The 12,660-nt window shown below is 41.5% G+C and overlaps 2 protein-coding genes across 3 annotated transcripts; both read left to right on the top strand.

The window, feature by feature from the left end:
• The first annotated feature begins 102 nt into the window (after positions 1 to 102).
• On the top strand, positions 103 to 3,657 carry LOC133885038 (uncharacterized). Of its 2 annotated transcripts, none has more exons than XM_062324668.1 (10): positions 103 to 777; positions 909 to 947; positions 1,040 to 1,094; positions 1,294 to 1,367; positions 1,445 to 1,575; positions 1,692 to 1,758; positions 2,200 to 2,498; positions 2,627 to 3,145; positions 3,249 to 3,329; positions 3,440 to 3,657. In XM_062324668.1, the coding sequence occupies exons 1-10, from the start codon at positions 753 to 755 to the stop codon at positions 3,497 to 3,499; spliced, it is 1,350 nt and encodes a 449-aa protein (XP_062180652.1). In that variant the 5' UTR covers positions 103 to 752; the 3' UTR covers positions 3,500 to 3,657. The 2 variants fall into 2 exon arrangements, with proteins under 2 accessions (XP_062180652.1, XP_062180651.1); XM_062324667.1 differs by having other exon boundaries at positions 3,246 to 3,329.
• A 4,281-nt stretch (positions 3,658 to 7,938) lies between these two features.
• Positions 7,939 to 12,472, top strand: LOC133885034 (V-type proton ATPase subunit C-like). Its single transcript, XM_062324656.1, has 11 exons — positions 7,939 to 8,177; positions 8,253 to 8,321; positions 8,419 to 8,546; positions 8,621 to 8,720; positions 9,410 to 9,477; positions 9,623 to 9,764; positions 9,965 to 10,081; positions 10,258 to 10,383; positions 11,669 to 11,752; positions 11,843 to 11,922; positions 12,009 to 12,472. The coding sequence occupies exons 1-11, from the start codon at positions 8,055 to 8,057 to the stop codon at positions 12,103 to 12,105; spliced, it is 1,134 nt and encodes a 377-aa protein (XP_062180640.1). The 5' UTR covers positions 7,939 to 8,054; the 3' UTR covers positions 12,106 to 12,472.
• Positions 12,473 to 12,660: the final 188 nt, after the last annotated feature.

Here is a 12,660-nt window from a genome sequence, read left to right as displayed (position 1 = left end):
GCCTCGCGATGCTGCAGAGAAGAAGAAACTCGACGAGGAGAAGGCCCTTCTCAAGGAATTCATCCGAGCAGGATCCCTCCCGAGCTTATGAGCTCACCGGTTTTCATTTGGATCTCTAATGTCGTGCCTGGTGTGTCACCAACAGGATGTGGTTTGAGCCTGATTGTACCGTACTATCTTGTAAAGTGATGTTTCGATGATTTGACCTCTGAAGTCCAAAGATTGTGGATGCAAACTAGTCTTGGCTGCATTGGTTTTTTACATTCTTCAAGACCAAAAAGAAAAGAAAAGAAGGAAATTCCTGTGTGCAAACTTCTTCAGTTCCATCCACGAGTTGCTCTGTTGATGATTTCTGTTATGTGGCTTTCTAATGATGTTAGACCCCATCAGTTGCCGTGTCAACAAAATGTAGATATCACTTCTTATCTGCTTAGCAACTAAGGAATTGTTGAGACTGCATCTGGGGCCTGACGCTATTCAGAATATTCTTTCAGCCATCATGTCCTTAATCACTTGACACACAGTCCCAATGATTTTCTCTTCACAATTTGTCGGTGTATTTCTGTGATAGCAACAGTAGGAGCCAAACTTAAACAATTCCAGTGGTCCCAGGAGACCCAGTGGTTACAGATAGCCACAAGTCCAGCTAGCCCAAATAACATCCACTATCTGGTGTACCGTGTTCTTCTCTATGCTCCAGAAGATCAGAATTGGTGGGCTTGTATGCAGCACCAAGCAGGAACTCAAGAAGGATGCCTGGCAGCATCCAAATCTCAGGCAAAATTTGCTATCTTATGATCCGTATTATGTTTCACTCGAATATCTGAAGAAAATTATCATACTGTTCTGTTGGAAACAAGAACTGATTATGCTCTTTTTCTTTTCTTTTCTCTCTTTTTACTATGCAGCCACTCAACCACCAGCCACCACTCCGTTGTTCTTGCAAGGTCTGGATCTCCTTATAGTACTTACTTTCCTCCTTTTCTCTTTCCATTTGCTAATATTGTCGATTGTATGCAAATCTCATTTGAGGGTGCAGTTGCTGTGGGCAAAAGAGAATACAGTGGAAACGTAGAACAAGATGATTTATCTTTGTAAGCTCATTTTCATATTGCCTTGATTGGTACTCGATTATTATGTCGTTCTCTCAATATAAGCGGGACCAAGGGTTGGCCTTTGGTCTCAAAATACTCAATTACTGTTCCCCCTTTAACTTCCACATACGTGTTGAAATTGCCTTTATTGCATGCAAAGGAAAATTTCTAAGTTATCTCACACCAAACATGTGTGCAGCCCAGTTACATCACTTCGAGAGAGCATGGTAATAATGCTGTACAATGCAGACAGGGAATTGATATCAAAAGCAGGTTTTTTTGCCGGCTCACTGTTCTTTTCTTGTACTTATCAGCACCCATTAATTAATATGTACTGTAAATTACCACAGAGCTGAAGACTAAAGAGATTGTTGAGTCAGGAACTATGGATGTAGTATTTACTCTTGATAGTGGAGGAAAAGTCATTCTTCAGTTGCAGTTCTTACTCAATGATGATGACCGCAAGCGGATCCAAGAAATGGTAAGATGGCTCCTTTTATGATGCATTCATGAAAATTCCAGGCGCGAATCTCTCGATAATTTGAACAATACAAAGTATGTATATGACTTGTGTTTGTTCTATTTCTGTCTATTTAGAGAAACTCTGCAATGAAAAGAAAACAGCAAGAGCTGCTTGGGGATGGCTATGAACTCAATTTTCCAGGTACTGTTGTAATGTGTACTTGTTCAAATTCTGTCTTATGTTAATTGCAAGCACCCATTTGGAGATCTGTTGAACATACCGTATGCTTTGATGTTGTAGGATAATCATAGTATGTTGTCATGATGTTCATTTGTCTCCTAATAGGCTAATATACTAGATCCATCTGTTAGTATTTCTTCAAATTCCCTTTGATGTTATACAGAGTTTCAAGCAGAAGCAGTGGCCCACATATCTGAGGTGTGCAGTGTAGATTCCATTAGAAACTTACCGGTTTAATCATTTAATTTTTTGCATATGACCTATCAATATCTTAGCACATGCCTTGGTCTGTAAGTAACCAGAATGTAAAATAGTAATCACTGATGAAGTGTGTAATTGATATGAAGAATATTTGGGAATTTTGTTTCTTAATTCTTATAGATGACTTCCATACTTTTTCAGACAGCCCATTGTCTAAACAGCTTATAGAGAAGATCTCCAACATTCAAAACAAAGGAGATCAACCTAAGCTTCGGAAGAGTATGTCGCTGGATGATTTGCAAGAGAGAGCGGTCTACTCTGGAATAAGTGTGGATCCACGCATGAAGGCCTCAAGAGACTTGTTACTGCAAAGTGGTGGTAGAAACACTTCAAGGTTTGAAGATCCCAATGGCTCCAAGAAAGGGCACGGTAAACCCGAGAGTAGATCAAGCAGTTCAGTGAAGAAGATGATAAGCTCCTTCGAAGGCACCTCTTCTCAGGTTTTTTTCCCGTCCAAACATTGCAAAACAAATTGCTTTGTTTATCAGGAAAACCAATCACTTTAGAGTTAACCAGATAAGTTTTATATAATACACATACACTAACACTGTCTTCCCTCGGCCTGCAGGGTAATTTGAGCTCAGAGACTGGTGCATCATCACTGACCGCTTCAGGCCTTACAGAGGCAGGCAAAGCAATCGTCCCTTTTGATGATAAAGGATCAAATTACAGGTCAGGAAAGCATGTTTTGTTGCACCATAAAAAACAAAATGCACCTGGACAAACTGGGGTGGCAAATGCATATGAAAGCAGGAGCCGTAGGTCCAGTAGCCGTGGTGGTGCAAGCAAGCAGAACATGAGAGAAAATGACTTGAGCCGAAGCAAGAGGAGATCATCCCAAGCAAAGCATCGCCGCTCCATCGGTCCCTATTCCCTTGCGCAGTTGCATTCGATGGGTCCCTCCAGAACCAGAAGCTATCTTGAGTGTCCGTTGAACTATTTGGTTGCAAGCTCAAGCACCTGGATACACCCACATGTTTGTGTAACTACTGCAAGCAGGCAGCTGAAGGACCTCCTTGAGCTTGAGCATTTGAAGTCACTAGAGCATGTCGATAAGAGTCCGAGTGTCGGGGAAGACATCGGAGAGGTATGAATTTCCTAATGATGCTGATCTTTTTGGCGCGCATTTACTACTTTGAGCTTTACTTTTTAGTTTTGTGACACTGCTATATATGGGACTTGTGAAGCAGAGCACAAGCGACGATGGATCGACTGCCTCTGCTCAAAGTGGTGGTGGTTTCCTCGTGCTGAATGGGTGGTTGATAAATCAGGCGAGCCTCTCTCTCTCTCTCTCTCTCTCTCTCTCTCTGGGTGTGTTTGACTCTCGAAAAAAAATGGTGTCATCAACTAACTGCTGTGCTTGGTGGATGTAACTATGCAGGGAGTGCGTGCTGCGATCGTGATAATAGCTTGCGGGGTTATGTTCCTGAACAACAGGTGAAGATCCGCGGCAGTGTCAGTGTTATTGGTTTTTTGCTGTACAACCTGCTGTAGTGTAGTTGCTGGTGGAACGTCTGATCTACTTACTGCTGACTTGTGTGCTTGATATATATAGTATGTATAATATATCTGGTGCTCCTGCTCTTTGATGTTTGTTACCGGAGCCATCCATCCAGATCCAGTGGTGAACGTGAGGCTTCACCTCAGATTTGGTGAGGATGTGGATGTGCTAGCATCCTACCTGTACCAGAGTCGGAAGGCGAGAATTCATCCGATGAAGAAGGTGGAAAGAGAACCATAAGTGATGGACCTGGATCTGCCCAGCTAAAAGGATCAAATGATCCACGAGAAGGATGAATTGGACATAAAATTAGAACTTCTACTGATTTTTAAAATTAGAAGCTTGCAAGTATGGAAATATTCAAAATAAATACGGGAATATAAAAGAGTTAGGCAAGAGGATATCGAATTTTTTTCGAGGTATCAAGAGTTGGCACTCCTTATAGTCCTCGTTGGACCATCCACTAAGAATATAGCTCATCTTAAGCCACCAAGACCCAAGCACTTCTTTATCTTTGAATTGACGGATATCAAACCAAGCACAAACCTTCTCTTAGAGTCCCCATAAGATCTCCAAGAACTCACCAAGGCACCTCTAATCAGTAAGACCGACTAGGTGTTAACAATCACATAGAGTAACAAGCTATAAGCTTCACTTAATCAAGATCAAGTCTAAACTACAGCTAGATGCACAATTGCTACTCTCCAAGCATAAATGAAATCTTTAATCTTCAATTAAGACTTTGTTAATCACCCAAATATTCTCTCTTACCTTTAGATGACACACTAAGTGTATTGGTTTCTCTACGGTCGCAAGAGATCACAGTGAGATAAGGTGGGGGATATTTATAGGCTAGAGGTCTAAAACTAGCCATTGCCCAACAACCCCTATTTTCTGTGAACGTCGGAAGGTCTGGTGTGCTCTGTCTCCCCTTCACTGGAACATCCGATGCTAACTGTTCCGAAATTTAGTCGTTAACTAACCATTGGAATCTGTCATTAGCCGTTGGAAAATACTCCAGCAAAGCATAAGTTCCTACGCTGGATCATCCGGCGAGCAGAACTCCATCAACCACAACTGATGCAATCTTCTCCGGCGAGCAGAACTCCATCAACCACAACTGATGCAATCTTCTCTGCAAGATTTACTCCGGCAATATACTCCGGTGTCACAACACCAACCGCCGGACTATTCGTTGAATATAACCACGGCGAGTGAGCTGCTGCAACCCTCTCTGGAAAAAAATACTCTGGCGTGTACTACACCTCAACGTCGGACTATCCGATGAGTATAACTCGTCAAATCGGCTAATGCAAGTAATACTCTGGCGATATCCAAACCGATTGCCGGACCATTCGGCACAAACTTTGAAAAAAATTCAGTTCCAAAACGCATAGGAAAAGCTCCAGCGATAATGAATCGTAAGCAACGGAACATCATGCGATCTCACTGATTTTGTAACTTGAATACTCCAGCGAGTTCAACTAGAAGGTCACCGGATATTCCATTCGAAGATAATTTCCTTGAGCTCAACCAATTCAACCTTTCTTTAGCTCTACCTTCACAACACTTCAACTATGGGCTTCTATTAGCTACCTAGTGCTATAAATTCATAAGTGTGCATCTAATAAGTCTAGACACAACTAGATCAAGTTACTACTCATAGCCCATCTTTATAGTATGGTCAAAAGACTAAAAAAAAAGAGACCTATACTACTCTAAGTATCCTTCATCTACTTATGACACTTAGAACTAAAAGATCCTTAATCTTGATACACCTGTTATTTGATCATCCATTGAATCGACATAGGGACCAAGATTACCCGTATATTGGGGACTCAAATGGATGGTCATTCCTTATCAAGGCAGTATTGTCATGTTACACGGCTTACTGTCTGAACTACCAGGATGAGCTATGGTTCGTGTTCTCCGATTGTCTCAATTTGCAACTACTGATCCTACAACAAATCGAGACTTGCCACCTGAGATTCAAGCCTTGTTAGAGCAATTTGCATCTGTATTTGCTGATCCTTCTGGTTTACCACCACCCAGAGAATTAAACCACACTATTCCTCTAATTAAGGGTGCCAAACCTATCAACCTGAGGCCCTACAGATACCCTCCTACGCTCAAGGATGAAATAGAGAAATATGTATAGGAAATGCTATATAAAAGATTCGTTTAGCCTAGCTTCATTCCTTTTTCGTCTTCTGTCCTTTTGATTAAAAAGAAGGACAAAACATGGAGATTCTATGTTGATTACAGACATCTCAACATCTCAGTGCTTTGACAAAGAAAGGCAAGTACCCTATTGCCAAGAAACAATAGCTAAAATTTTCCTTGGATATGTAACAACTCCTTATCCACTGATAATGTAACCTAGATATGCTATTTCCCTATGTGCAAAGGTGCATTTAGACAACTGCACATACCATTGATATTGTTGTAGCTCCTGATAAGAACTGCTATAGATAAGTATATCATCAAAAAAAAGACCAGAACATATTTTCTCAATAAAGCTGACAAAGTCTTGTTCATGGCTGCTTGAAATCTAGCAAGGGCACCAGTCAGTCCAACTGTCATCACTCTAAATTCATAATGACCTCCATGAGTCTGAAATGCAGTCTTATACTTTTCATCCTTCTGTAATAGAATTTGATTAAATCCAGCTCTGAGGTCCAAACTTGTGAACCAAGAAGCATTGGAGAGCTCATCCAAGAATTCATCAAGGAATTGAGATGATTCCTAGGCCTGGTTGGGTACTACAGGAAATTCATCAAACATTTTGGCATCATTAGAAGACCTCTTACTAATCTCCTGAAGAAGCACTCCTTGTTTGTGTGGACTCATGAGCATGATGTAGCATTCCAGACCCTCAAGACTGCCTTGAGTCAAACTCATGTGGTGTCATTGCCCAATTTCTCCAAGCCCTTTTGCATATAAACTAATGCTAGCAACAGTGGAGTAGATGATGTTCTATTACATGAAGGTCACCCACTAGCATTTATCAGTAAAACCTTAGAACCTAAACTACAAGGTCTCTCCACATATGAGAAAGAATATCTTGCGATCCTTACAACTATACAGCAGTGGAGGTATTATTTGCACTTGAGGGAGTTCCTTATTTTCACTGACCAATATAGTCCATCACATCTTACTGAGCAGCGTCTTCATACAAATTAGCAACAAAAAGTTTTCACTAAACTGCTAGGTTTGCAGTACATAATCATATACAAGAAAGATGCATATAACAGAGTGGTCGATGCTTTATCTCGTGTTCCTCACTCTAACTCTTCTTGTGCTGCTATGTCTATGTGTACTCCTCATTGGCTTCAAGAGGTGATTCTCAACTATCAACAAGATGAGCAAGCTTAACAGCTACTTCAAAAGTTGGCATTGTCTCCAGATGCAATTCCACACTTCACTTGGCAAGGTATTCTAAGGTATAAAAATAGAATATGGATTGGCAAGGATGATAGTCTGAAAATCAAAATTATACAAGCATTGCATGATAGTCCAGTTAGTGATCATTCTAGCATCCATGTTACCTATCGAAGACTTAAGCAAATCTTTGCTTGGCAAGGCATGAAAACTACAGTGCATTAGTTTGTCAGACAATGCTCTATCTGTCAATAGGCCAAAGTAGATAGATCTCGTTTGCCTGGTCTATTACAATCTCTCTCTGTCCCTCATCAAGCTTGGCAAATTGTCTCCATAGACTTTGTAGAAGGTTTGCATCGTTCCTCTAATACCAATTATGTTCTTGTGGTAGTCGATCTGTTCACTAAATATGCTTATTTTACATTGCTGAACCATCCTTACACTGCTATTTTGGTCGCCAAACAATTCTTGCTACATGTCTACAAGCTCCATGGGCTACCTGAGTCCATTATGCCAGATAGAGATCTTGTTTTCACCAGCCATTTTTTGTGCGAGCTATTTCGGCTGGTTGGTGTACAACTACGTCTCAGTTCCGCATATCACCCCTAGTTTGACAGGCAAATAGAGCACGTCAATCAATACATGAAGACTTCTCTACGTTATTTTATGCATTCCTGTCCAGCTAAATGGAGCCATTGGATTCATTTGAGTAAAAATACCATCGAATAATCCAGTAATCGGGTAAAAATATCATCCCTAGTCCTAACCTCACCTGGCCCTACACAATTTTGAGAGTGGCCCCAATTCTTATCTAGCGTGCTCAGTATTTGCTTTGATCCAATATCAGTCCTAACATAATCCATTCTGGGCCTCTGCAGAAACTTGATGACACAGAGAGGGGTGAAAGTGAATGATGATGATGTGGCACGATTTCAGTCTTCGACATGACTTGGCTGAGGTGAAGAATTGCACTCTCACCGACACATGGGCCCCACCTGACAGAACCCGACCGGCCCTCCTCCTCCTCCCCCTTTCTGGATCCTGATCCGTGCAGGCATCTCCCCGATCAGATCAGCGTCTCCTCTCCTCCCCCCGCATCAGACCGCCGGCGGCCATGGCGACACGGTACTGGATCGCGTCGCTGCCCGTGCAGTCCCCCGGCGCCACCACCAGCTCGCTCTGGTCGCGCCTGCAGGACAGCATCTCCCGCCACTCCTTCGATACCCCGCTCTACCGCGTAAGCCCTTCTCCTCTCCTCTTTCCCTTGCCTCCACAAGGATCGCCTCACCTCCTCCGCCTCTTCCCCGCGCAGTTCAACGTCCCGGATCTCCGCGTCGGCACCCTCGACTCCCTCCTCGCCCTCAGCGACGACCTTGTCAAGGTGCCCCTTAACCCCAGTCCCGATCCCCATCTCCTTTTGCTCCTGCCCCGACCATTAAAATTCGACGTGATGCGATGCTTCCTTGCTACCTCCGCAGTCCAACGTGTTCGTGGAGGGCGTGTCACACAAGATCCGGAGGCAGATCGAGGACCTCGAGCGAGCCGGAGGGGTCGAGAGCGGGGCGCTAACCGTCGACGGCGTGCCCGTTGACACCTACCTCACCAGGTATGCCTGCTAACTGTGCTGTCCAGTCCGCCGACCCGATGGATGGTTTGTTGAAGCTTGGATTGTGCGTGTAGGTTCGTGTGGGATGAAGGCAAGTACCCCACAATGTCTCCACTCAAGGAGATCGTCGGCAGCATCCAGTCACAGGTCGCCAAGATTGAGGATGACATGAAGGTTATACACAACTCTGCTTCTCTTTGCTCACCAGCTTCTTCTGGCCTAATTCGTTGCCCGGTCAGAATATCATTATTTAGCGACATCAACACTATGCACAGTCATTAATTATCTAGTCTGGTGGATACTATATTGGGCACCCTGTTGGTTAGGAACTAAAGTTGCTCTTCGGGCTTCACCGATGAATTGGGTAAATTTGCATTTTAACATAGTTGCTTCAATGTGTAAAGTTCAAAGGAACTCAGTACTGTTGCCAGTGCACTACGGAGATGTTGTTTGCTTTGGTGTCTGTTTTGCTGTTTTGGTGTGTTTGTTCCCAATAGGTAGCTACATGCACCACGACTTGTGTGACTATTAGATCTGCAGCTCCTTCTCTAGCATTGAGTTTTTATGTGCTTTTTGTGTAAATTTAAGAAACCACAAGGATGCAAGGTAACGAGAAACTATTGATGCCAAATTTTGTCAGGATAAATTAAAATTATGTGTTTCAAGCTAAAATACCATATGAATCCATGCCTTTGAGTTTTTGCTGTCCAGGTAACTCTCCGTAATTCTTTTCTTCTTCAATTGTATTTCCATATGGGGTTTGGTCCCTAGTTTGAGTTTCATTTCGTTGTAGTAATACATGAAAATGGTTTTGTAATATTTTTGGTTGGAAGCTGAGTTTACAAAGATGTTTTATTCTCCAGGTTCGAGCAGCGGAATATAATAATGTAAGGAGCCAGCTTAGTGCAATCAACAGAAAGCAAAGTGGGAGGTAAATTGTCTTATCGTACTTGTGTGATAAGACTCTAGAGGAAATATTTTTTGCTAACCATTATTCAATTCCTTTCTTGTTTTACTTGAAAGGAATAGGACAGCAGCATGAGGTTCTCATTCGTTTGTTTCCTTTTGTGTGACAGCTTAGCAGTTCGTGATCTATCCAACCTGGTAAAACCAGAGGATATGGTAACCTCAGAACATCTAGTAACACTTCTTGCTATTGTTCCAAAGTACTCCCAAAAAGACTGGTTGTCGAGCTATGAGTCACTTGACACATTTGTGGTACGTTTTAAGTTCTTACCAATACACTGTTGCCCAACTCTTTATGTATAGTACTTCTTTTCGGCATGTCGTTTAACCCAGCAATGTTTAAATTGATTTATTTTTGGCATGTTGGTTCGAATTGTATCCTTAATTTCCTGTTATTTTATTTTCAGCATGTTCTATCAAACTTTCTTTTGAGCTAATTAATGATTCTATAGGTACCGAGATCATCTAAAAAGCTTTACGAGGACAATGAGTATGCTCTCTACACTGTAACTTTATTTGCAAAGGTTGTTGACAACTTCAAGGTCCGTGCTCGTGAAAAAGGTTTCCAGGTAAGGTCTCCTCTGATGGCTTATGGTTACACTTTACATTAATGAGGCAAGATAGCCTCAGTCCCAAGAGCCTTCTGTGTGGCTCCAAATAATCTGAGCAGAAGTTTAATCTTGTTATTCTGTCATTCTTCGTAGTCTTTTGTCATCCACGAACTTATATTTCATTTGAATTTTAGGTCCGCGATTTTGAGTATAGTCCTGAAGCACAGGAAAGTCGGAAGCAAGAGATGGAAAAGCTACTGCAAGACCAGGAAACTATGAGGACCTCTCTCCTGCAATGGTGCTATGCCAGCTACAGCGAGGTACTTGTATTTTACAACATATTTACTATTTAGTGATCCTATCCACAACAGCATTTTATTTCCTTAAAAAGCTGATTTGTTATGCTTCCGCTGTTAGTGTCAGTTAGGCTGTATAGTAATTTTAAGCCATGTTTTTATGGAACACCATGATGCCGTTACTGTCTGGTGCCATTACTTTTTTTTCATTTGCATTAGAATTGGTAAACTTTATCAATAAACTTATAAGATGCCACCAGGTGCTGACTTAAACCTCATATGTAGCAGATACTCAGCAATTAAGCTGGTCTGTAATTTTCATTTGATGCCATCCATGTTCTTCATTTTGCACTTAAATTGTATAAGTTTATTTTCATCGATCAAGTTATAAAGTGCCCAGGTGACGAGTTCACCCACTATGAACAATAACTAATATCCATTCCTGGTTGCATCTGCCCATTCTTGTTTTCTCTTCTGTTCATTTTGTTATCCTCCATAAGTTTTGGATTTTTTGCCAGGTTGTTTCATCTACTTTAGTAGTCTGAAGAACTTAATGATCTTGACACGAGTACATGATTAGTCATCATGAATCTAAATTAGTAATCTGATAATGCTTGATGTTGGTTGCCAACCTTACGTAGATTTCACCTTGATAGTTTTCTCTTATTTTAACCTTAAATAAGGATATTAGTGTGAGTTCTGACTTCCTGGCATAGTGGAAATGTTTTTGCTGTTATCTCACTGGCACGATCTTGTTATTAAGGGAAAATCCACATTGTGATAACTCACTGAGCATAACTTTTAGTTAGATGGGATGCATCACATTTTGTTAATTTGAACTACGAGTGATGAGCATTATTATATTATGCTCTTAAAAACAGAATATGCAACTCTAATTCTCAGAAGGTCATAACAAGACCCCCACCCCCCAAAAAAAAAAAAAAACTGATCTTCTCTAGCCATGGAAAACTGATGTTCTTCTCTTGTGGGTTTCATCTCTAGCCTACCCCAACTTGCTTGGGACAAAGGCTTCTAACCATGGAAAACTCTGCTGTTATTTGTTGGCTTAGGGGAGTGAAACTCCTAATTGTCATCATGGAAGAGGTGTATTTTACTGAAATGAGTCTCTTGGCTAGGTTTAGATATTTCTAGTCCACATGATTGTTGATGGTTGCTTTGGTAAACATGACCAGAATATTTGGGTTTTGTTGCTTATCATTGTGATATTATGGTTTTCTAGGCTTGTTTTGCTTTCTTTCTCATGCATATCGATTTTCTTTCTTGCTCAGTTGTGATTATTATTGTACAGGTGTTCAGTTCCTGGATGCACTTTTGTGCTGTGCGTGTCTTTGTAGAGAGCATTCTTAGATATGGTCTGCCACCGTCATTCCTGGTAACTTGCCCAACTCTGTTCTTTTTGATGGTCAACTTTATCCTTTCACGCCTTGACTGATATATAAGAATGCTCTTTCTCTTGCATCAGTCTGTTGTTCTAGCACCAACTGCGAAGAGTGAGAAGAAAGTAAGGGGCATCTTAGAGGAGCTTTGTGGCAATGCCAATAGGTAATTCAGTGTTTTAGGTTGCAATCCATTGCATTGTTAGTCACATCTTGGCCTTGGTTTTCACTAATTCAACATTTGAAATGCAGTATTTATTGGAAATCCGAAGACGAAGTCGGCGTTGCAGGTCTGGGAGGTGAAACAGAAGCCCATCCTTACGTCTCCTTCACCATAAATTTTGTCTGAACGCAGTGTGTTCCTTGCTGTCTGTGGTCAGGCAATATTTACAAGCAATTTGAGTAATCTAAAACCAATGAATGGTTCGTGTATATTACCTGTGATACGCCAATTCTTTGTTGATTTATCGGTTTATTTGATCCTGTAACTTATATCCTAGAGATCAGCCGATCAATAATGTAGCTTTCTGGAACCTAAAATATGCTGTGGCAAAAGAAGGGACTCCCCGGACCTATTTCCCTACGATATTGCACCTGTTAGCTCTCTGGCAATATTGGAGCTTGAGAGAGAGCACCTTGTAAGCTTTTGTGGATACCTGTTTTTGTAACATTGAACTACCCGGTTTACAATAAAGGCATGGCAAATAATTCAGATCGGTCGCCGAGTTTTGGATTGTAAACTCTGTTGCCCAGTTGAGATTTTACATCACTAGCTTTACCTTGGTGATTTTTTTGTCGAGCCGGAAGAACTATAGCATCGAACTAAATGGTGGCAGAATATATGCCCAAGGTTGTCATGTTTTGATGACGCAAAGCTCTCTTTTGAGAAACCTCAGTACATGTA

Source organism: Phragmites australis, chromosome 11 (assembly GCF_958298935.1).
Source record: "Phragmites australis chromosome 11, lpPhrAust1.1, whole genome shotgun sequence".
Taxonomy (NCBI): domain Eukaryota; kingdom Viridiplantae; phylum Streptophyta; class Magnoliopsida; order Poales; family Poaceae; genus Phragmites; species Phragmites australis.
Note: the sequence above shows the minus strand (reverse complement) of the source record. Positions and strands in the feature narration are given on the sequence as shown.